The sequence below is a fragment of the Sorex fumeus genome, unplaced genomic scaffold (assembly GCF_029834395.1).
Source record: "Sorex fumeus unplaced genomic scaffold, SorFum_2.1 ptg000048l, whole genome shotgun sequence".
Taxonomy (NCBI): Eukaryota; Metazoa; Chordata; class Mammalia; order Eulipotyphla; family Soricidae; genus Sorex; species Sorex fumeus.
Window position 1 is genome coordinate 12,218,434 of NW_026606105.1, and position 23,454 is coordinate 12,241,887.

The 23,454-nt window shown below is 41.9% G+C and overlaps 1 protein-coding gene across 7 annotated transcripts in view; it reads right to left on the reverse strand.

Annotated features, from left to right (window-relative positions):
* The window catches only part of CALD1 (caldesmon 1), a 207,362-nt gene that overhangs the window by 35,184 nt on the left and 148,724 nt on the right, over nucleotides 1-23,454 (reverse strand). For 5 of the 7 annotated variants that reach the window (XM_056123929.1, XM_056123924.1, XM_056123926.1 and 2 more), the window contains exons 3-4: nucleotides 6,025-6,174; nucleotides 1,270-1,666 (exon numbers count right to left, since the gene is read on the reverse strand). In XM_056123929.1, coding sequence (XP_055979904.1) covers nucleotides 1,270-1,666; nucleotides 6,025-6,174 — 547 coding nt within the window. Of the gene's footprint in view, nucleotides 1-693; nucleotides 1,667-6,024; nucleotides 6,175-23,454 lie in introns of all 7 variants that reach the window. The other 2 variants (XM_056123921.1, XM_056123922.1) reach the window with 1 other exon arrangement.

Below are 23,454 nucleotides of genomic sequence, written 5' to 3' on the forward strand. Positions count from 1 at the left end.
GGAGTTACTCCTGGCGGTGCTCAGGGGACCATATGGGATGCTGGGAATTGAACCGTGGTCGGCTGCACACAAGGCAAACGCCCTACCCGCTGTGCTATCTCTCCAGCCCCTCATTTTGCCAGTTTTTAGAAACATTTCAAGTGGGTTTCCCCCACTTCATTCTGCCCGATTAATTTTAAGGGGTTAATTTTTTTGCTTTTTCAAGATTGATGGCTCTGACTCCAATTCTTTAGATCAAATTTCCTACTCCAACGTTTACAAATTTTGATTCTTCCCCAAGTCGCATGGGGGGAAAGCGAGGAGAGCTGAGCCTCCTGCCTCATGTAGACCTTTGAAGAGAGGTAAGTTGTGAAAAGGAAGACATTTAGATATAGGCACAGAATCCCAAGCCAAAGCAATGCCACCGCACTTATCATCTTCATTCATTTTTTCCCCCTGGTGTTCATAACAACCAAGCACAGAGCAATTTATTTCCCTCGGGTTGCCTCTGTAAACGTGGCTGATGGGCAGGTTAGCCATCAATTGATTGCTCTGTGCTTGCATATTGCTATGGCTGCAGGAAAAAAAGATGAAGAGCTTTGCCAACGGATGGAGCACACGTTGTGGCAATGTGACCTCAGTCCAGACTGGATGTGCATTACATTTCTTGTCAGCCACAGGCATCACGCGGTGGGTGCAACATGTTTACTGTACCTGTTTCTTTGGGGCAGCTGTTGGGAGTTTCTCTTCTTTGGCTTTCTTTTCATTTACCCACTTCCCTTCTAGTTTTGCATCTACCTTCTCCCCATTGACCTTTTCCTCCTGCCTCTCACGTCTTTTCTCTTCTAGCTGCTGCTGACGTTTCTGCTCCTCTTTCTTAGCTTTCTCCGCTTCCTCGGCTTGGGCTCTTTGCCTCTCCTCTGCAGCCTTTCTCTCTTCCTCCTCCCTCCTCTTCCTCTCTTCTGCCTCCCTCTTTTCTCTTTCTTGAGCAGCTGCTTTTTCCTCTGCTTCTAATCGTGCTTTCTCCTCTGCTAACTTTCGCTCTTGTTCTGCTTGAATTCTTTCTCTCTCTTCGGCTTCCAACCTGACCCTCTCTGCCTCTGCTCTCTCCCTTTCCTTCTTCTCCTCCTCCTCCTCTTCCTCCACCTTTGAGCTGGGCGGGACCTCATCAGAACTTTCTGGCCCCGTCTCTGCTCTGGGTTCCTCTGCACTGACCTGCCCGTTATTCAAGGACATTCCCACCACTTCCTCCTGGGGTTCAGCCGGTTTCTCTCCTACTGACACTTCTACCTGATTGTCTTCCATGCTCCCTGGCTTTGGCTTCTCCTCCTCCTCTTCCTCCTTTTCTTTGCCTTCCTTCTTTTGGGCTTCGGTCTCCCTCCAGTCATTCTTCTGGTAGGATTTGGACCCGGTTTCGTCCAGCTCGTATCTCTCTTGGCGACTTTCGCGCTTTTCTTCCTTCTCGGTGCTCTCGGTATCTGCGGTGCTGTTGGTGGCTCTACGGCTCAGCAGTGACATGCCCCCATCTGTGATGGTGGGGTCCAGCTCCTTCTGCCGCTCCAGCGCTTCCTGCAGGCGTTTCTGGCGTCTCTCCTCGCGCCGGGCCAGACGTTCCTGGAAGGCGGCCTCATCGTCACCCTCCAACGGGGTGTGCGAGCTGGTTGTCTTGACCTCCTCGTTGGACACACTGTAGGAAGAGAAACAGCCAACACCAAAGACAACTTGCAGGTCAGTTGGTCAGTTGGATTCAGGCACGCAACTAGTGCAGGTGCCACAAGGACCCAGATTTGGTGCATCCTTTGGGATGTTACCAGATATTGCTACCAATAGCATAAGCAAGTCATTGTCTTTGGTCTTCCTCTGGCCATTGGAATCTACTCTACAAGACAGTAAACCTGTGGGTCTCATGCCCCTACTCGGGGCCACCCTCAAATTAAAAAGTGGATGAGGAGGGAATAATTCCACTATTATTTTTAGGGAACAAAGACTTCAGCTTCCCCTCCCCTTTGGAATTGGATAATTCTGAGGTGACTCTGCCATAGGGGATCATAGAGGCCCCAGTGGAGTTAAGCCCCAAAGACCTATAGTGGGGGCTCACTAGGAAATAAATCTGTTTAACTTCCTCACCTTCCCTGTCTCACCCCACTGTGATCAGTGTTTTCGGGGGAGGGGGTAACAATGCACATCAAGTACTTCTGATCAAATCTTCCGGGATCTCCTTTTGGAGGGAAATGCAAACTAATACAAGGACCAGAGTGACCTAAGGAGCCAGATCCTCTATACCACATATTACTTTCTTATGTCACCATCTGGCTGGTCTGCTGATCTGCACTGGCAGGAAGGACAGGAAGCCCTGGGAGAAGGAAGGATGTGCACCAAGATGTAGAAATGCTCATTCTCCCAGTAGGCAGGTAAGTGCCCACCACAAATAGTGTTCCTCCTTCCATAGCCAGGCAAAGTGAGGCTGCCTAGGGATTATCTTTTCTCCCCTCTCCTCTTACTCACAAAGCAAGGGCCACATGCTCCTTGCTTTTCAACGTACTGTAGCAGAAGTGATGTATCCAGACCAAGACAAATGAGAAACAGAGGTGCTCTATCCCTAACAGAGGTCACAGGATTCCTCCAAACTCTAGGAGTTAACCCAATCCCAAGAGAATACAAAATAGGTCATGGGGTCAGAGAGATTGTACAGGGCACTTGTGTTGGCATACAGCTGACCCGGCTTTAATCTCTGGCACCACATATGGTTCCTTTGAACATAGCTAGAAGTCAAACTTGAGCATAAAACCAGCAACAGCCAAAATACTGCAAGGTATGTATGGCTTATTTTCCACCCACATTCCAAAAAGAAAAGAAAATAGGTGATTGTTTCTACCAAGTTAGAGTTATCTGTGCTAGATTGGACTGATATGAGTTATTACACAGTTAAACTTGTACTAGTTATTGCACTGGTAAAAGTTGGGAGCTCGTAGCAGTCAACATTACCAAACTAATATCAATATTAGCTATAATCTTTGTCAAGACGCTGAAGAATAAAAGAATCTTTGCTCTTTCCTCATAGAGTAGATAAAGAACACTTGAATTAGGAGTTTATTTTTCAAAAGAGGAAAAAATCCTCGAATACCAAACTGTCCCATTTCTTTTGCCTCTCTATTGGGGGGTGCTGGACAGTGTCCAAGCCAGGGCTGTTGGTCTCCATGAGTAGAAAACAACCAGTCATGTGATACCAGCAACTGTGACCAGAGTTGGAAGAATATGTCTTAGAATGTTTAGACACTCCATCAAATTTCATGGTTCATACTGAACTTGGCCCCTTTGAAGTTCAAGTTCACTTAATTTTTGAAAAACACATTTCACATTTAATAACAGGACATGGCAGGAAAAAAAGACTAGATTTTAAACTTTCCTGTTTAAAATCTCCTCACCACTGCTGCAGGCACTATATCCATGAATTAGATGAATTAGGCATACAAGGATTAGATTTCCCTGAAAATCCAAGTAGTTTAGAGCTTTAGGGGAAAAGTCCATAATTAAGACATTTGGATCCACTAAATCAAATTATGTTTTTGGTTGTTTGTTTTTGGGCCACACCTGGTGGTACTCTTTGGGCTTACTCCTGGCTCTGTGCTCAGGAATCACTCTTGGCAGTGCTCAGGAGTGATGAGGATCAATCTTAGGTCAATAATCACGTGCAAGGCGAGAACCCTACCAGCTGTAGCATTGCTCTGGCCCAATTTAAACTATTTAGAAAGGTACCCAGATTCCAAAGAGTCAGCTAGGTTAAAGTTTTGTGTTGAAAAAGGAACAGCTCTATTGAATCTTTCTTTGCCTATTTATCCATACTGACAACACTCATCATAAGTTAAGTACTAGTTAGGGTTGTTTAGCTCAGAAAGAACTTGTATTCTTCTTGTGGCTAATTAATGTGTCAGGAGGAAATTCTATGTTCTCAGATCTGAATATGCCCTACTAAAAATAAAGAATTCTGTATTCATCAACAACAATAACATAACTAATTTTATGTAGTATAGAAAAAAATTAAAAAGCAACCACAGACCACTAACTTTTAAGTTCTTATTGATCTCTCACTAGTAACCAAATTTAGGATTCAAAATGCCATTTGAAAGATCTTTTTCTTTTTTCTTTGCCACATCTGTGGGGATTGGGGTTTCTCCTGGCTTGGTACTTTGGGGTTGGTCCTTGTGGTGCTTGAGGACCATGTGGGGTTGGGGATTGACCCAGGACTCTGACATGCAAATCACATGCTCCAGTCTTTTAAGCTCTCCCTCAGGCTGTAAAACTCTCTTTGCTTCTTCCTCGCTCAGTCTCAAAAGTAGAAAAGGCAGTGATAACTATTCACCACAGATTATGCAAAAGGCATTGCATATGTGTTATATTTAACATGTATTATACCTTCAATTATATTGTTAAGAGGACGTTCTAGCTTCCCATGGAACTGAAGAAACACGAATCAAAGGTCTACTTGAGATGCGGAGCCAAATAGTGAACCTCACAGAATATGGTGAAGACACTTTCCTCTTCTGTAAATTAGGAGATATTTACCAAGATCTTTAAATACTCTAAATCAAACTAAACTCAAACCCATATGCAAGATATTGCATGGCATTTACCTTACATTTAATCATCCCAAGGTTTAAAATTTACAATAATTTTTCTCCACTCCCCCTTCCTCATCTTTTTGACATTCTGAGGCATGACTAATGGCACACACTAACCAGCAGCACAATGAACTGTGCACAGTGAGCCAATTTTCTTTGTAAAAATCCTTTTGGAATAAATGGGACCTATTAAGTGATGTTGATTTTCCTGATTTCTAATAGGGTCCATATAAGTAAAAGTGTCAACTTGTTGGAAATTTTTCATTACATTAAGGAGGATTCTGTTCCTTGCTGACTATAGTAGTAATCAAAGACTATTGATTCAGGCTGCATAATTGGAAAAGATATTTGCAATTCATGCCTATCTTCAAAATTCAAGTATTTTCAGACCTGAGAGATAGTATCGGGGGTAATGTGGAAATGGTCCCCTTAACACCACCAGTGGTCACTCCTGAGCACAGAGCCAGAAATAGTCCCTAATAACTGCCAAGTGTGGCCTTCCCACCCCCTCCACCACCACTGGCAGGACCAAAGACTCTACTAATCCAAGAAAATTAGTTCAAAACTTATACTAATAATCTAACAAAGAATGCAAATACTTTATTTTTAAGTTTACCTTTTTAAGTTTGTAGTCTACCATATTTAAAAAATAAAAAATATATAAAATTATGTAAGGAAATCCTCCAACTAAGTTGTGTTTAGGGGAGGAGAAACAAGAACTGGTGTTCTGATGTTTAAAATAAGATGATTGTCTAGGGCTCAGAGTAATAGGACAGCAGGTATGGCACTTGTCTTGCACACAGCTGACCCAGGTTTGATCCCTGGCACCCAGATGGTCCCTCATGCCTGCCAGTCACAATGCCTGAATGCAGAACCAGGCCCTGAGTACAGTGGCTGTAGCCTCCAAACAGAAACGACAATAACACCAACAAAAAGACTGGATTGTCCAATGGAATTAGTTACTCAAGAATTCACAACTTGAATAGCTAGACACACTGAGAGTGTGCTAGACTGAAAAGGGAACACTTTATCCCCATGCATGCCATCATTCAGAAGACTAAGAAGCAATTTTTCATTCCCTCAAGGATGTACCTGCTCTTTTAAAAAATATATTATTATTTTTTTAATTGAATCACTGTGAGCTACAGTTACAAAACTTTCATATTTGACTTTTAGCCATACAATGATCAAACACCTCTTTCCCCACCAGTGTACAATTTACACCACCAATGTCCTGTCCCCAGTATCCCGTACCCCTACCCCATCCCACTCCTCCCCCTGATTGCTTGGGATGGGAGATGTATGCTGAAAGTGATAAAGAACTAAACATAATGGTCTCTCACTATCTGTATTGCAAACTATAATGCCCATAAGTAGAAAGAGAGAGAGTAAGAGGGAAATCGTCTGCCATAGAGGCAGGATGTACCTGTTCTGGGCATTAACCTCCACCTGGTCAGTGGTCACCTGCCCCAAGGAGTCTTCCTCCTGTTTCTGTCGCAGCCTTTCCTGGCGGGCTCGGCGACGCCGTTCCCGGGCAGCCTCTTCCTCATCATCATCGTTCCTCTGGTAGGCAATTCTGCAAAAGCACAGAGACAACTCCTGAGTATGCCAATTGTCACCCATCCTTACCAGCTTGCTGGCAGAACCAGCCCTGAGCCCTTCTTGAATTTGTTCACTTACAACTCATAGTGCAAGTAGATGGCTCTGTTCCTCAAGTTTAAAGACCTGATCTGACCACGTTTCAAGTTTTAGATACAGTATCTGAAAAGCATTAGTCTGGAGGATAACTTTCAACCATCAAACAACAGCGTCTACTCAGGGATTCTGCACAAAAGCTTTCAGTAACTGTGCATTCATTAGCAATGTGATGTTTCTGTAATAGGCTGATTACAAATGGGTAAGATTTAGAAGTTGATGTCCAAAGCACTGAACCAAATATAAACAAAACCTTGATTTAAAAGGTTCAGCATGTTTCCTGAATGATTTGTTCTAGACACTGTCACAAAGGCCAGAGAAGAACAAATTGTCACTGGACGACTTGAAAGTTAATGATTCTAACTTGCTAATTAAAGTGCAGGCTCTCGGGGCTGGAGCGATAGCACAGCGGGTAGGACATTTGCCTTGTATGCATCCAACCTGGGTTCGATTCCCAGCATCCCATATAGTCCCCCGAGCACTGCCAGGACTAATTCCTGAGTGAATGAGCCAGGATTAACCCCTGTGCATCGCCGCGTGTGACCCAGGAGTGCAGGCTCTCCTCTTTGCTTGGATTTTATTTTAGCCTTTCTGTTATTTTAAACCAGAGAATGGTGGAGTTATTGATGGTGGACAGGAGGAAACCTCCTCGAAAGTTCCCTTTCTTATTCTAAAGTAAACTTCAGTAAGCCCTATCTTTCAGCACCCTCACCATGTTGAATGCATCATGGCAATCTACAGGTGTATATTTGGATAAGAGTCTCAGGACTGGGGCAGGGAAAGGTGCAGTGAGGACTAGAGATTGATTCTATATTTCCTGGTTCCATCTGAAGCCAATGGCCACTGAGGGAAAAGACACAATCTACATCATGATGTCAGATGTATTTCCCCTAAAATTTATTCCCAAATCAAGAATGGGAGAGCCCAAAACTCAGGAGGCCTGCATGTTACCCTGGCTCCTTTTATTTTTTTTTTTTTTGGTTACACCCAGAGATGCTCAGGTGTTACTTTTTTTGCTTTTGGTCACCCCCAGCGATGCTTAGTTGTTATTCCTGGCTCTGCACTCAGGAATCACTCCTGCCTGTGCTTGTGGGACCATATGGGATGCCAGGGATTGAACCCGAGTCAGCCGTGTGCAAGGCAAATGCCCTCCCCACTGTACTATCGCTCTGGTCACACCCTGGTTCCTTTTGATGGAGCAATGTTGAACTACAGAGAGCAGGAAGGGAGGGAGAAGCACCAATGGGCCCAGGAAGACACTTTCTGAGAGGCCCACGGGTTAGGGTTGGGATAATTTTCATGCAGGACCGCTATGTTACGAGTAGAAATCCAGCTAGGAAGATATCCATAATTCCTATGTAACAGTGCTTAAGTGATTTACAAAGGGAAGAAAACAAACTAGTAGAACCACACAATTTAGCCAACAATATGAATCTATGATGGATGATGATTTTGGGAGATAGCCAAACTAGGCATTTTGGGTCTGGTACTTTATCCTTTGACATTCATCAGACAAATGCTAGCAATTGGGGGGTTTCCACTAGGAATCATCTAAACTGATCTCTAGCTTACAGCCTTGTAGGAACTGAAGTGAAGTTTCCTTGTCTGTGTGCAATCTGAGGAAATTTTGGGCATGGAAGGAAAGCTCCCAGTGCTACTCTGCTGTCATTATGACGGCTCAGTTGAGAAACTGCCCAGTGAGAAAAGATGAGTTCGATGTTGGATTTGATGAATTTGAGGTGACAACAGGACAGGAGTCGAGTGTTTGTTTTTAATTCAGTCGCATTGTAGTTCATAGTCAAAGGCCCTACCCAGTGGTTTGGCTTCAAACTTCAGAATCTTGGCCCAATATTCTTTTGGCTGCTTGAAGCACAGCAGGGAGAATCAATGCTCGATGGTTGCTTCCCAAGCGAATCACACAAAAAGCCTTACTTAGCTCTCTATGTGCCTGGATCGGCCAAAAGGTCTTGGTTGTTACTTGTGGACATTCTTGTCCAAGACAAACAAGAGACAGAAGAGTTCCATTGGAGACTTCTGTGCTAAAACCAAAACTGCCTGTTCTCCTCAGTGGTACCTCATTTGAAGCCCTTGACTTCTCACTATATTCAAACAATCAGTAATTGAAAGACAGGTAACATCCTTCTAGCTATATTTAGAAGTAAAATGTTTCAAAAAACATCATTATAGAGACACTTTTACCACCTGTTCTATTATTAACCTAGGAAAACCTTCCAGACGTTAGATTTTCTTTATTTAAGTATTTGTTCATTTTAAAGACTTTTGATACTCATCAACAAATTGCCCTCTGGAAAGGTACAAACATCAGAAGTGTATGTGTGTGCAAATTTTGTCATAAACAGAATTTCTCCAAAAAGACAAATACACAAAATCCACATTATATTCAAATAACAGCATGATCTCTGTTTTATGCTTCAGTTAAAAACAAAATGTTAACATTTCTAATTTTCCACACTCCAGATTTAAATACATAAAATGATGCTGATGTATAAATCATATCTCACCACTCACTAGATTACATTAAAAGTACAACAATCCATTTGTTCCTTCTGTAAAGCAAAAGGATTGTTTCTCCTGATACTGGCATTAATCAGCCCACTGGGATCCTATACTCTGGATATCTGATGTTGACAGATGATTCATGAAGTTTCTCTGAATCATCTGAGAAAAAATAAAGTAGATTAAAATATTTTTTTTTCTTTTCTTTTTTTTATTTATTTTTTTACAGTTGTAGATTTACAATTTTTTTTGTGCTTGGGTTTCAATTATACAATGATCAGATACCCATCCCTCCACCAGTGCCCGTTTTTCACCACCATGGATAATATCCCTCCCACCCCCATCCCCCCATCCCCCCCTGCCTCTGTGGCAGGGCAATAAAATATTTTTAAATTAAATATATTTTATTTGGCTCTATTTAAAAAAAAACCAGGAACCAATGAATGGTAAGCAAAGCACCTCTCTATCAAATTACATGTTCAATTGAGTTCCCCACTTGAGGTGGGTATAAGGGAGTTTCCTATGAAAAGTTATACTTTGATAGTTGCATTGACTCATGTCTTTATACAAAAAGAGGAAGGTAGGATCAAAAAGTGGCAGCAAAAGGACTCTTCAAATATTTGGGAGAAAGTGATGTGTGTGTGTGTGTGTGTGTGTGTGTGTGTGTGTACGCGCACACGCGAGTGCATGCATGTGTAATAGCTATACCATGTCAAAAGTCCATAATAATTATACAATGTTACTTGACTTGTGCTTGTGACTTGAAAAAGGTAGAGAGGACTAGATTTTTTCCCCCCATTCTCAGGACCACTGCTGCAAGGTTCTGGTTGTACATCACAAGAAAAATCAAATCTAAGGGCCAAGAGATAGTAGAGTTGATAAGGCTCTTGCTTTATCATTGCCTTATCATACATTGCCTTGCATGTACCTGACCTAGGTCCAGTCCCCAGCATCATACATGGTCTGCCAGCCCTGCCAGAGGTGATTGGAAAATCAAGGGTAAGCCCTAAGCACCACCAGGTGTGGTCCCAAAATCAAAACCAAAACCAAACCAAAAAGAAGACAAATTAAATCTAATAAAGGGGAATAATCTCAGAAAATCTTTACTCTTAAGATGAAATGTCTTTTAACCACTAGAACTTACTGCCTGAGAGCATTCAAGAAACAAAATAATAAGATTCCTTTCTGTACTTTATAGATAGTAAGTCAAATAAATAGAAGTATTACAGACATGGTACATAAGGAAATCTCCAAGGAATAATACTCTTTTCCTTGAATGGGTCAGGGTTCAGATTGGACTAGATGAGAGTGAGACGATGGCAGACGTTTCTGCATAAGGCACTGAGACAAAGAATTAGCAATCAACTTGCCTCAGTGTCCCTCTCCTAAATCCATCTTTTCCAACTGAAATTACTCAACTAAAAATGCAATTCTATTCATGACCATACATTTTTCTCCTCTGTCCTGAATTTAATGTAGAATGTCTACAGGTCTGTAGATCTGAAACTTATTTAGTGTTATAATGTAGTGTGACTTTAAAAAGTTTTAAAAAGATAAAACCTAAGAATAACTTCTAAACAAGAAAACATTTTTATAAGACCTTTTATAATACATAAAGTTCTTATTAGACTCTCACCAGCATTGTTGGTTTCTTTGTTTTTATGCTGTTTCCCCTACTTTGAATAATAATACCCTCATTTCCTTCATTTTTTTTTCATTTTGTTATTTGCTAATTTGAAACTAAAGTACATGATCCTTAAAGTTTTCAAGTAAAAGTGCTGGCAAAGCGTTTCATTAACAAAACAAGATGTCTTATCAAGCAACTATGTTTAGAAATGGAATTTAAAAAGTAATAACAATTTTTATGAGAGAAGATTTGATACATATTTGGAAGCATTAAGGAGTATTAAAGGTCCAAAGATAATACGAAAGAAGTACAGTTGAGAATATATTCATGGCTCAGTAGCACTGCACTGTAGCACTGCTGTCCTGTTGTACATCAATTTTTTCAAGCGGACAACAGTAAGGTCTCCATCGTGAGACTAGTTGTTACTGTTTTTGGCATATTGAATACGCCACGGGGAGCTTGCCAGGCTCTGCCGTGCAGGCAGGGTACTCTCGGTAGCTTGCTGGGCCCTCCGAGAGGGATGGAGGAATTGAATCTGGGTCGGCCACATGCAAGGCAAAAACCCTACCCTCTGTGCCATAGCTCTAGCCCATAGCTCAGTATAGTTTATATTTTTAATATTGATAATCACAGAATTACTCTAAGTTACTGGATAAGCAAAAAATTCATCTAGTTTATATAGAGTAAATAGTTACTATACAATAAAATTTTTAATGTTTGGTGACTTTTACAATCAGTTTACCAAGGTATACCTATTGCATCTGATACATAGTTGATCTAGCCTTTTTTCATTTGTTTGTTTTTTGTTTTTGTTTTTGTTTTTGTACCACACGTTCTCAGGGCTTACTCCTGGCTCTGAATTCAGGTGAGACCTGGCTACCATATGGGGTACCAGGGATTGAACCATTTGTAAGACAAGTCCCTTACCTGATGTAATATGATGTATTTAACCATTCTCTTAACACCAGACATTCGGGTTTTTCCTAATTTCTCTCTACTGCAATGCTTCAGTGACTTCTCATGTGCTCCTGTTTCTGAACTTGAAAAGTGGAATAGTCTATGTTCATTTAAATTTAAAGGACTCTTGTCAGGTGGCCCATCCCGGAAATTGCTCAGTAATTCCTCATGCTCTGTCACTCCACATAATCAAGTTATACCAACATATATTTTAAAAGTTTATAGCTAATTACTAGACAAGAGAAAAGATTTGATCTTCTCGATCTGATAAAGTAGGACTTTCTGACATTTTAAGAACGTAATTACTTTGTTGTTCCAGAGAAGTTAGCTTTTGGCAAAGGTGAGATTTTAGGTTTGTAACCTCGACCCTTGATCCCAAACACAAATATGTCCCTCCCCTCAGCTTTCTAAAATTATCTCTTTTTCCACATAGGCCAGACCCTGGGCATAGAAAGCCTGAGTGAAGTTCATAGGCTTAAAGAAGGGTGACTTTTTATTATCCTTGCTTGTCATCATTCTTATTCCAACCAATACCACAATATTAGCCAAGATCTTTATAAGGGATCCAACATAAAGAGTTAAAACTTCAGGTGGGTTGGAAATGTGTACATCAACTATAATGAGATAAAATCACTCATATATACACTCATTGTTCGTTTTCATATACAAACCGCTCCCTAACATAATTTTCTTTTATAGTTTGAAATGCAAGCAGATTCCTACTCCCCACCCCACCCCCCACCCCCCACCACACACACAGGTCTGATCAACCCTGTGACTCACTCAAATACTCCTAGCAAAATTTCAGAGAATGCTGTGATCAGGAGGGAAAATCCTGAACTACTGAAATGAGTCAGATGTACAGAAGAGTTTCAAGTTGAAAAGAGATCTAGAGAAATATTCCAGGCTCTTAAAATGATTTTTGTATATAGGTTAAAATTTTTATTTATTGTATCCAAGGCATAATTCTAAAAATTTCCCCCTGGGAAATGGTGGGGTGGGGGGAAGGCACTAAAATTATAATGGAGTAAAAAAATCAAAAGGAATATTTTTCCAGGTCAGAAATGAATTAATGGTCAATTTTGTTGTCCCATTAATCAAAATCTCTGTATCATTACAATTTTAGTATATGTGCTGCCAAAAATGGGCTGGAGCGATAGCACAGCGAATAGGACATTTGCCTTGCATGTGACCAACCTGGCCGACCCGGGTTCGATTCCTTCACCCCTCTCGAAGAGCCCAGCAAGCTACCGAGAGTTATCTCACCCGCACGGCAAGCCTGGCAAGCTACCCCATGATGTATTCAATATGCCAAACCCAGTAACAACAAAGTCTCACGAAGGAGACGTTACTGGGCCCACTTGAACAAATCGATGAACAATGGGAGGACAGTGCTACAGTGCTACATTAATCAAAATAGAACAGAATAAGAAAGAGAGCCCCCCTTATGTTAGAATAGCAATTAATTTATATTTTGACGGGGAAGGCAATTAGGCTGTTGAATGAAAGCTTTCCTGTTGTATCTGTGGTATGCCTTTCACTAGGGTAAAGGCATGGACAAGATATATTACTTTGAAGAGAGGTCCCCAGGAAGAGTGAAATATCCCATTTCAACTCGTACCCTTTTCCCATCCTGTCTCTCTATCCATACACATATCTGAGAATTACTTAAGTTTCCAAAGCAATCATAAATTTCAGTTCTCAGTAGAATAGCACTGCATGCTTGCAAACGTCACTGTTTTTAGATATGTCATCACTAGAGGTTATCACCAACAGCTCACCAGATGTTTTATCCAGCACAACGGTGACATGCCATAATCACATGCATTTCCGGAACCACAGATGGGGATGGGGAAACATGTGTTGTGGAGCAGAGGAGAAGAAGTAGCAGATGGTGGAGAGCGACCTCAATCCCTTTTGCCCCCTCCCTTCTTCTCTGCCCTATTATAGTTGCAGGCTGGTTCACAGCCTTGTTCTTATAGAAACTGCCAACCAGAGGGACAAATAGCAGGTCTGACTGATCAGGAGAAAGAGGTCTGAGGAGTATCAGATCAGATACTGACTTGGGGTTGTCTGGTTCACCAAGGACAGTTTTGAATTGATGGAGACAATTCACAAATAAAATTCTCACTGTTCAGTGTCATGATTTCAAGTTTGATTCCTCCGCCCCTCTCAGAGAGCCCAGTAAGCTACCAAGAGTATCTTTCCCACACGGCAAAGCGTGGCAAGCTCCCCATGACGTATTCGATATGCCAAACACAGTAACAACAAGTCTCACAATGTTACTGGGCCCGCTCGAGCAAATCGACAGTGCTACAACTCTCCAAAAAATTATTTTTTATTTCATTTAATGAATTTTATAAAATAACTTTTATCTTGAAATACCTTGGGACCCAGAGTGATAGTACAAAGGTTAAGAGCTTGCCTTGTAGTGGCTGACCCTGGTTTTGTGATCCCTGGCACCTCATAGAGTGTCTTTTTTTAAAAAAAAAAATTTTATTGGTGAAACACCATGAGGTACAGTTGTAGACTTACAAATTTTTGTGCTTGGGTTTCAGTTATACAATGATTGACTACCCATCCCTCCACCAGTGCCCGTTCTCCACCACCAATGATCCCAGTATCCCTCCCACCCCCTCCCCCCCATCCCACCCTGCCTCTGTGGCAGGGCATTCCCTTTTGTTCTCTCTCTCCTTTTGGGTGCCTTGAGGATTGGCAGGAGTGATCCCTGAACACAGAGCCAGGAGTTAGCTCTGAGCACATCTGAATGTGGCCCAAAATCTCCCTATCAACCCCCTTCCTAAAAGAGAAAAAAGGAGAAAAAAAGAAATTTGCTATTTCTATAAATAAGTCAGTAATATGTTATAATCACTTTAAAGAGTAAGAAAACAAATACAAATGTACCTTTAGCCAGCTTGAACAGTTCTAGTAACTGGAGATCCTTGAAGATCTCTATTTTTTGTTTGTTTTCTCTATTTTTATCACTATTTTTTGTTTGTTTTTGTTTCTTTGTCTTTTGACCACACCTGGCTGTGTTCAGGGCTTACTCCTCGCTTTGTGCTCAGGGATCACTCCTGGTGTGGCTCTGACCATATGATATGAGGAGGGTAGCAGGGGAGAATCAAACCCAAGGCAGCCACAGCACTTATTCACTATGCTATCATTCAGACTCCTTGCTGTTTCTTTAATTTTTTTTTAAATGCCTTAGAACAATCACAATCACGATCATGATCATCCTGTTGTTCATCAATTGCCTCGAGCAGACCCCAGTAACGTCTCCTTCGTCCTAGCCCTGAGATTTTAAAGTGCCATATTCAAGGCTTTTTCAGGGTTAGGAGAATGAGACCCATCATTGTTACTGGTATTTGGCATATTGGGTACACCACGGGGAGTTTGAAAGACTCTGCCGTGTGGGCAGGTTACATTCGGTATCCTGCGAGGTCGTCCAAAGTAGGAATGAGATAATAAGATGTCGCGTGGCTGCAAATGCGGCCATGCGCTTTTCGGGAGCTGGGTTTTATAGTCTCTGGGTCTTGGCCGTTGATGGGATTACACGGCACCAGGGGGTCAGTTGGTGGGTGTGACCCCTGCCTACTGGAAAATGGAGTATCTGGGTGTGGAGGATGCTCAGCCCCAATCCGAGCAGGCTTGGAGATCTCAGCCCCGGGACCTGCATGCCTTTGTTCCTCTGCCAGTACCTTCATGCGTGTGGAGAGTGGTCTCAGCATGGTTGTGGCTGGTTTTGGAGGTCATTGGCTGCCGGAGCTCTGCTCGGGGCAGGGAGGGAAACTCAACCCTCCTCCCTCCAAGGGGCACCAGAGAGGACAGCCAGGCGCAGGGGCAGGAGACTCTGTGCTGTTCTCTTCCGGGAGCTGGGTTTTATAGTCTCTGGGTCTTGGCCGTTGATGGGATTACACGGTGCCAGGGGGTCAGTTGGTGGGTGTGACCCCTGCCTACTGGAATTTGGAGGATCTGGGTGGAGGATGCTGCTCAGCCCCGATCCGAGCAGGCTTGGAGATATTGAACCTGAATTTTGGACTTTTTCAATTATTCACTTCCTTTTTGTAGTTATAGCCCCAAAGCACACATCCTTATTTTTCCCAGGGCACTGTTCTAGTCTTGCCTTGTTAGAATGGTACATAGTCATACTCTAGTATTCTAGGATTAATTTCTTTCATACATACACACACGATGTTTATGAAATTCATCCTTGTGTATATGAAGAGATGTAGTTGATATTGATAAATAATTTTATATTGTAGTTTATATTGATAAATGAGTTTCCAAATGTTTCTTGAGATTATAGTTTGGCTGGGATGAATTTTTAACTTTTCATTTTATTGCTACCATTTTCATTTTAAAAGTCAATAGGTGGTTTATGAGAGATGGTTTATTTGGTTGAAATACAATGATTAAAATACGTATTGGCTTTCTTGCTGAGTTACTGTTTTTTTCACATTTTTAAAAAATAAATTATTTATTTTCTTTGCTTTTTGGGTCATACGCAGCGATGTTCAGGGGACCATACGGGATGCCAGGGATTGAACCTGAGTCAACCACGTTCAAGGCAAACGCCCTCCCTGCTGTCCTATCGCTCCGGCCCTCACATTTGTTTTTAAAAGGAACAATGTGTCTGTCAAATCTATTAAATACAGATTTTGGAGGAACAATTCCATGACAATTTCCTGGGATAAACTAGAATTTCCTTATTTCATCACAAATAGGGCTGGCTTGGCATCTATCTACAAGTCCACACCACTAAAACAATAAACATGGGCATCCATAAACTATTTGCTTTACAATTTAAATCTAGAAAGAATATGTATGGGAAAAGAAGGTTGGAGAAGGTGTTTTACTTCTTAGTTTTTCAAGCTAAGCTTTGGTTGAAATGAATAAAGAGGAATAAGGCAAAAGTTTAAGTGACTGAAAGAAAATTAGTAAAAAGTTCTACATTTCTTTTCTTTCAGCTCTCATTGAAGATCCAACTGGAACAAAATGTGTTAATAGTATAAAATCCTATGACGAACTGTGTTTTTATAAACCTGTCTATACTTCATCCCCACCCTTGGATTCTCTAAGAATCACAAATGATAAGCATCTTAAATAAATGTGATCATTAATAAACAGGCTTTGTGCATAGATATTTTGCACTAAGAAAACTAAGAAATGATTTAAGACTCTTTTTAAAACCATAGTTATCTAAAACACGGCAATCTTGCTTGAATGTGTAATAAAAGATGCAGATAATAAAACTTCACTAAATTATTTTCAAGTAAAACATGATAAACAACTCAGAGCCAACTATTTATTATTGACAAGGAAAATTATTATTTTGTTTTGATATTTCTAAAAATTGAATCCAGAGTCTCATGCAGTCAAAGCATGTACTCGACCACTAAGCCACATTCCTGGGCCTGCGGACACTATGTTTTGTGAGCTCTTTCTGACATGCAGGCCTGCATCTGTTTACTTGACATGCATCTACAATCAAGTAAACAGATGCCCCAGAGCAGGGTCCAGGGAAATCCCCACATTCCCATTGGGTCAGTTGGCAGAAATTGCCTCTGACGTCAGATACTTAAATAACCAGATTCTTTTCCTATCCAGAGACCGCACATGACCTCGCCACCAAACCTTCTATTTCCATCTTCCCGTGTAAAAGAATCTGAACTTACATCTGAGGAGTTTTACACTTAGCATGTTCTAGAAATTCATGGCCCACCCCTGACATTTGAAACGTGTATGGGATGCATACAAAGACCCATGATTTCACGAGGTGGAACTTCAAATTATGGAGCTGCTTTTGTGCATCGGGAAGCGTTCAACAAAATAAATAACGTGCTTGGAACAAGGAAGACAAGAGATTGTGAAGTGGAACTTATGAACCTGTGACTAATTATGGGCAAACCCTGTAAGGGGAAAGTGCTGTTCAGACACATCCGAGGGAACGCAACCAGGCATGTGGGTCCCGCTAACTGAAGTCACATGTTCTGTGTCAGCTGAGAGGCTTCTCCGCCTCCTTGCTGGTCAGGCAGTGCTTCATGAGAGGAAATTTATGGCTAATGGATTTTCACAACAGGCCTTCTCTGATCCTCCTTTCCACCGCCCTCAAGTGCCCTTCTGGAGCTTCCCTGATTCTCACTCTCATTTCTCTTAACTGGAAAAAGATTTACTATGCATTTCCTCATGCTCAGTCCTATCCTGGCTCCATTTCTTTCTATTTGGGTGACAGAGCTTCCCATATTCATCTCCCATCCCCCCCTTTTCTCATCAGAACAGAATTCAAGTACACAGATAGATGTGACCCCCAGAGCACGTTTTTTTTAAAAGCACCTTTGGTCAAATGACTACCATTCTTATTGAAAAAAATGCATGTTTGGGGGAGACGGCTTACTCCCTGCACCCAATCCAGAAGTATTGCACAACCTTATCTAACATTCACTTGGCATGTTACTATCCTGTGCTAGGATGGCAGAGTTCTGTTTACAAGTGGTATCAGGAAGAAAGACAAGTTTTGAGTGAAGACAGGCTATGGATTGTGGAGGGTGAAATTTGGGCTATTTGGTGCTTTGGAAAGAACACTAATCTCTTTTCTTCTTCTTTTTGGTGTTTAGATCCTATGCAGCAGTTTTAGGGCTTTTTCCTGGCTTTGCACTCAGGGATCACTCCTGGTGGCATGCAGGAGACCATATGAAATGCTGGAGATTGAACCTGGGTTGGCTGCACGCAAGGCAAGAACCTTTCCTGCTGTACTAACTCAGGCCCCAGAGCACTTATTCTTGCAGGGGACTTTGGAAATCCTCACTGGGTTGGAGCCCAAACTTCCTATTTTGGGACAAGAAAATCAAGGAGCATGCTCTACAAAGGGGGAATCTTCTTCCCAAATTAACGGAAACTTGTATAAGACAGGTCTTGCTCAAGATACAGAGGAACAAAGCCTTTACCCCCTAGTATGATTTGCTGAAAAGCCGTCTGACCAAACCAAGGCAAATAAAAACCCTTCACACTTCAAGACCACAGAAGACCCCTATAAAGATGTGAGCAATGAAACAAAGAGTGTAACATTAAAGGTCTCTGCTCCTACATGTATGCTTCTTGAATGAGAATTACTAAGTGCCTAAGAATAAGAGAGGCAGATCTCTAAGAGAGGAGAAAGGGGGCATTAGAGATATTCTTGGAAAGCTCTGAAATTTGGTGAAGGTACTTGTTACCAACCAGTGAGATTCTAACATAGCACAAGATTATTAACCACCACAGGCTTATGTTGTCTTAGGCTAGGTATCAAAGTGATGATTAGTTTCTTAAAATTGTTACCTAGGCTAGGGGCCCTGTTTCAGAAGGGCAGAAAAGTACTTAAAATTTTTCTTATTTTTCAACCTGAGTGCCCGAGAACAGATGACTGGTTAAAGAAACTTTGGTGCATCTACACAATAGAGTACTATGTAGCTGTTAGAAAAGATGAAGTCATGAAGTTTACATACAAGTGGTACTACATGGAAAGTATCATGCTAAGTGAAATGAGTCAGAAAGAGAAGGACAGACATAGAAAGATTGCATTCATCTGGGGAACATAAAGTAACAAAATAAGAGACTAACACCCAGGAAGAGCGGAGATAAGTACCAGGAGGTTTACTCCATGGCTTGGAGGCCAGCCGCACACACTAGGGGAAAAGGCAGCTCAGATAGAGAAGGGAGCACCAAATAAAGGGTGTTGGGAGGATCCTCCCAGGATGGGAGATGCATGCTGAAAGTAGGCTATAAACTAAACATGATTGCCATTCAATGTCTCTTTTGCAAACCACAGCACCAAAAAGAGAGAGAGAACAAAAGGGAATGCCCTGCCACAGAGGAAAGGTGGGATGGGGGGGATCAGGGGTGGGAGGGATACTGGGATCACTGGTGGTGGAGAATGGGCACTGGTGGAGGGATGGGTACTCGATCATTGTATAACTGAAACTCAAGCACAAAAATTTGTAAGTCTACAACTGTACCTCATGGTGTTTCACTAATAAAAATTTAAAAAATTTTTCTTATTTTCTAATCACAAAGTTATAGAATTGGCTTAGGCAATTCTAACCCTGTGTAAGTTCTTCTTCCCAATTAAACCACAGAGACCCAAGATTTGAAGGGACCATAGTTCTATTCAGTGGGCCATTAGAGTGGAGACCTCTGGGCTGCCAAAGAGGTAGCATGAGGGGCCCAGATTTGAGGAAAAAGGAGTAGGTTGTGAGCTGTGATATAAAGGTGGACTTCTAATCAGTGGTGGGGTTAGTTTGCTGCTCTAACCAGTCTACCAACAGTCAGGTGGCTAAAATGAGCACAGTACTTCAACATTTTATCCACCCAATTCTTGGATCGTGCAAACTAAGATAAATGAAACTCCAGCAAGGAGTTAAGAATGAGCAAGGAAGTTTGTCAGAGCGCAGTATTAGGTGGAATGTGGTAACGATCACAGGAGACTTGATAAGGATCACAGGAGACTTATTGATGAAGTGATCAAAAATTTGGAGAGAGAGAGAAAACCATTCCAGTGCAGGGATTAGAGAGAACTTCTTGGAGAAAGTGATATTTGAGCTGGATCTTTCAGGATGACTGGGAATGGGGGCCAGGGGCATGGGGACGGAAGAGGGCCTTGCCACCGTGAGCTCCAATGAGGAGGCTGCTGTGTCGGTCAGGCCGTGGAAAAGCAAACATGTCAGCTTGGCAGGGCCTGGGAGCATGAAGGACGTTAGGGAAACTGCAATTGTGGCACACAGACTGAAGGAAGGACAGGTCAGAAAAACTGGAAGAACAGACAAACCTCCGTACAAGGCCTGAGGGGGAAGGGAGAGGGAGAGGGAGAGGGGGAGGAGAGAGAAATAGAGGAGGGAGAGAGAGGAGAGAGAGAGGAAGAAAGAGGGAGAGAGAGAAGGAGAGGGAGAAAGAGAAGAGAGAGAGGAAGAAAGAAGAGGGAGAGAGGGAGAGAGACACGCGCGCACACAGAGGAGAGAGTGAGAGAGGACAGAGAAGGAGAAAGGAGAGAGAAAGAAAGAGAGGGAGAGAGGAGAGAGGAGAGAGAGAAGGAGGGAGGGGAGAGAGAGAGGGAGAGAGGAGAGACAGGGAGAGAGAAGAGGGACAGAGAGAGGGGAGAGAAAAGAGAGAGAGAGGGAGAGACAACGGACAGAGAGAGAGAGGTCAGAGAGAGAGAGAGAGAGAGAGAGAGAAAGAGAGAGAGAGAGAGAGCCTTCCTCCACGGCCCTGGATGAAGGACACACACATAGTATTTTCTCATTCCAGTCTCTGCTCCAGGTGTTTCATTTATCTCTGCAGCTTCCCCCAAGCAACAGAAAGAGCAGCTACCCCGAATCAAGGGCTCCATAAATCTCTGTAAGAGGAGACCTCAGTCCGGCCATTTGGATTGGAAACACTACGGAGGATCCTTCAAGAGCAGAAAGCTATGACTTTCAATTTTTTCCCCAATGATATTTATGTCCTGAAAACATTTTTCTTTTTTTTTTTTTTTGCCACCATCTCCACTGTCATTCTCTGTCCACACTGAGTTCAATGGGGAGGGTGGGGAGTGGGGGTGTCTCTTACTCTTTGTGAATCAGATGCAGGGTGAAATCCAGCCCAGTGCAAGATATTAGGATCATAGGGTAACCTGAAAAGAATCTGAAGGCAATCTTCATTTAAGTTTTTGTATTTTAAACACAGTAGTCTGGAATTTTAAGAGATAAGTGACCCCCCACCACTAATTCCAAAATCAGGAGTAGAATCAGGTCTGTGATTCTCATTCCCACTTTCTTCCTAATCTAAGCACCATATGAGCTTTCTGAGGGTGCTGTTCTGATTTACCAGGAGCTGCTGTCATTTAAGCAGGGGGCTAGTAAATCCAACAGCCAAACCCAGCCCACTTCCTGTTTTTGTAAATAAAGTTTTATTGGAATAGAGCCATGCTCCTATCATCTATGACTGCTTTCACACTTCAATTCTAACAGTCAACTTATTATGATGGAGGGCATATTTCCTAGAAAGTTAAAGGCACATTTTATCCTTCACACAAAAAATATTTTTAAAACTATATTTTGTCCTTCACCCCCCAAAAAATTTAGCTGATTCCATCTAACCCAATCATCTGTAATTTTTTGCTGTGTACTCCTATTAGTTAAAAAATTATTTTAGTAAATATATTTATTAATAAATTATACACATGTCACACTATTGAAATGTTTGTAGATTTTTCAAAACACAAACACTATTTGGGAGAAGAGGGTTTTGTAGCAGTGGTTGAGAGCTACTCCTTTCTCTATGCTCAGGAGTTACACCTGGTAGTACTTGGGGGACCCTATGTGACATCAAGGGTCAGAGTGGGGTCAGCAACATGCCAGATTAGTGCCCTAACCCCGGTACTACCTCTCCAGCCCAATATTTTTTAAAAGAAGGGAAGAGTAAACCAAAACAATTTGTAAAGCAATGGTTAAATTATCAGTGTTCTTATCGGTAATTTTATACACAGTAATTTAAAGCTAAGTTAAGTAAGGTTATACACTAAATTTATCCAAACATTTGGTTTTAAATGCCATTCACAGCTTAGTTTAATTTAAAAAATGCACTAATATATACATATATATGCAGAGATACACATGGAAGAAGTAATGGTTAAATTATCAGTGTTCTTATCAGGTAATTCCTTGCTTTACACACAGTAATTTGAAGCTAAATTAATTAAGGTTGCACATTACGCTTATCCTAACATTTGTTTTTTTTTTTTTAACATTTGGTTTTAAATGCCGTTCACACCTTAGTTTAATTTAAAAAATCCACTACAAGATAGATAGATCCACTACATAGATAGATAGATAGATAGATAGATATGGAAGAAATATAGCTTCCTTATTGAAGAATAGTGGTTAAAATACATGATCTTCTTCACCTATCATATTTTGAAATTTCCAGAAAATTTATGGTTATCCCTAGTTCAACCAGTTGCTTATTTAATGTATTCCAAAGGTTTCTTGTTTTACTTGCTGTTATTGTTTGGGTCACACCTGGCACTGCTCAGGACTCACTCATGGTGGTGCTCGAGGGACCATAAGTGGAACGAACCTGAGTCAGCTGCATGTTACAGCAAGCACCTTCAGCACTACACTATCTCTCAGACCCTGGTTTTTCCTTTTTAATACAATCCACTATAAAACCCAGCTCCTGGAAGCGCATGGCTGCATTTGTGGCCACGCGACATCTTATTATCTCATTCTTACTTTGGACAAACTGGCAGGCTACCGAATGTAAACTGCCCACACGGCAGAGTCTGGCAAACTCCCCGTGGCGTACCCAATATGCCAAATACCAGTAACAATGATGGGTCTCATTCTTCTAACCCTGAAAGAGCCTTGAATATGGTACTTTTTAAAATCTCAGGGCTAGGGTGAAGGAGACGTTACTGGGCCTGCTCGAGGCAATCGACGAACAACAGGATGATCATGATCGTGATCTTGATACAATACACCGCAAATCCACCAAAATGCTTTATTTAAGAGATGCTGTCCCCCATAACAAAAACAGACAAACAAACAAACACCCCCCAGGTTGGGATATTCACCTGGGTAAAATATAAAAACAAACAAACAAACAAACAAACAAACACTGTCCTCCCGTTGTTCATCGATTTGCTCGAGTGGGCCCAGTAACGTCTCCAGAGACTTGTTACTGTGTTTGGCATATCGAATACGTCACGGGTAGCTTGCCAGGCTTTGCCGTGTAGGCAAGATGCTCTCGGTAGCTTGCCAGGCTCTCCAAGAGGGGCCGAGGAATCGAACCCGGCTTGGCCGGGCTGGCTTCACACAAGGCAAATGCCCTACCACTGTGCTATCGCTCCAGCCCTGGGTAAAACATAAAGGGTTTGCAAATATGAGCCCAGGAAAGAATATCAGGGCAAGAAAAAAGAACAGGGCAAGCAAAAGTGTGTCCAGGAAAGAATAGTATAAGCAGTCTTTTAGATGCTGCTGATTGGCTTTGTGAAATAACCCAGCCTCTGCTCTTTCTTAACATACCTATTAAATGTTGATGTGCTTACTAGCT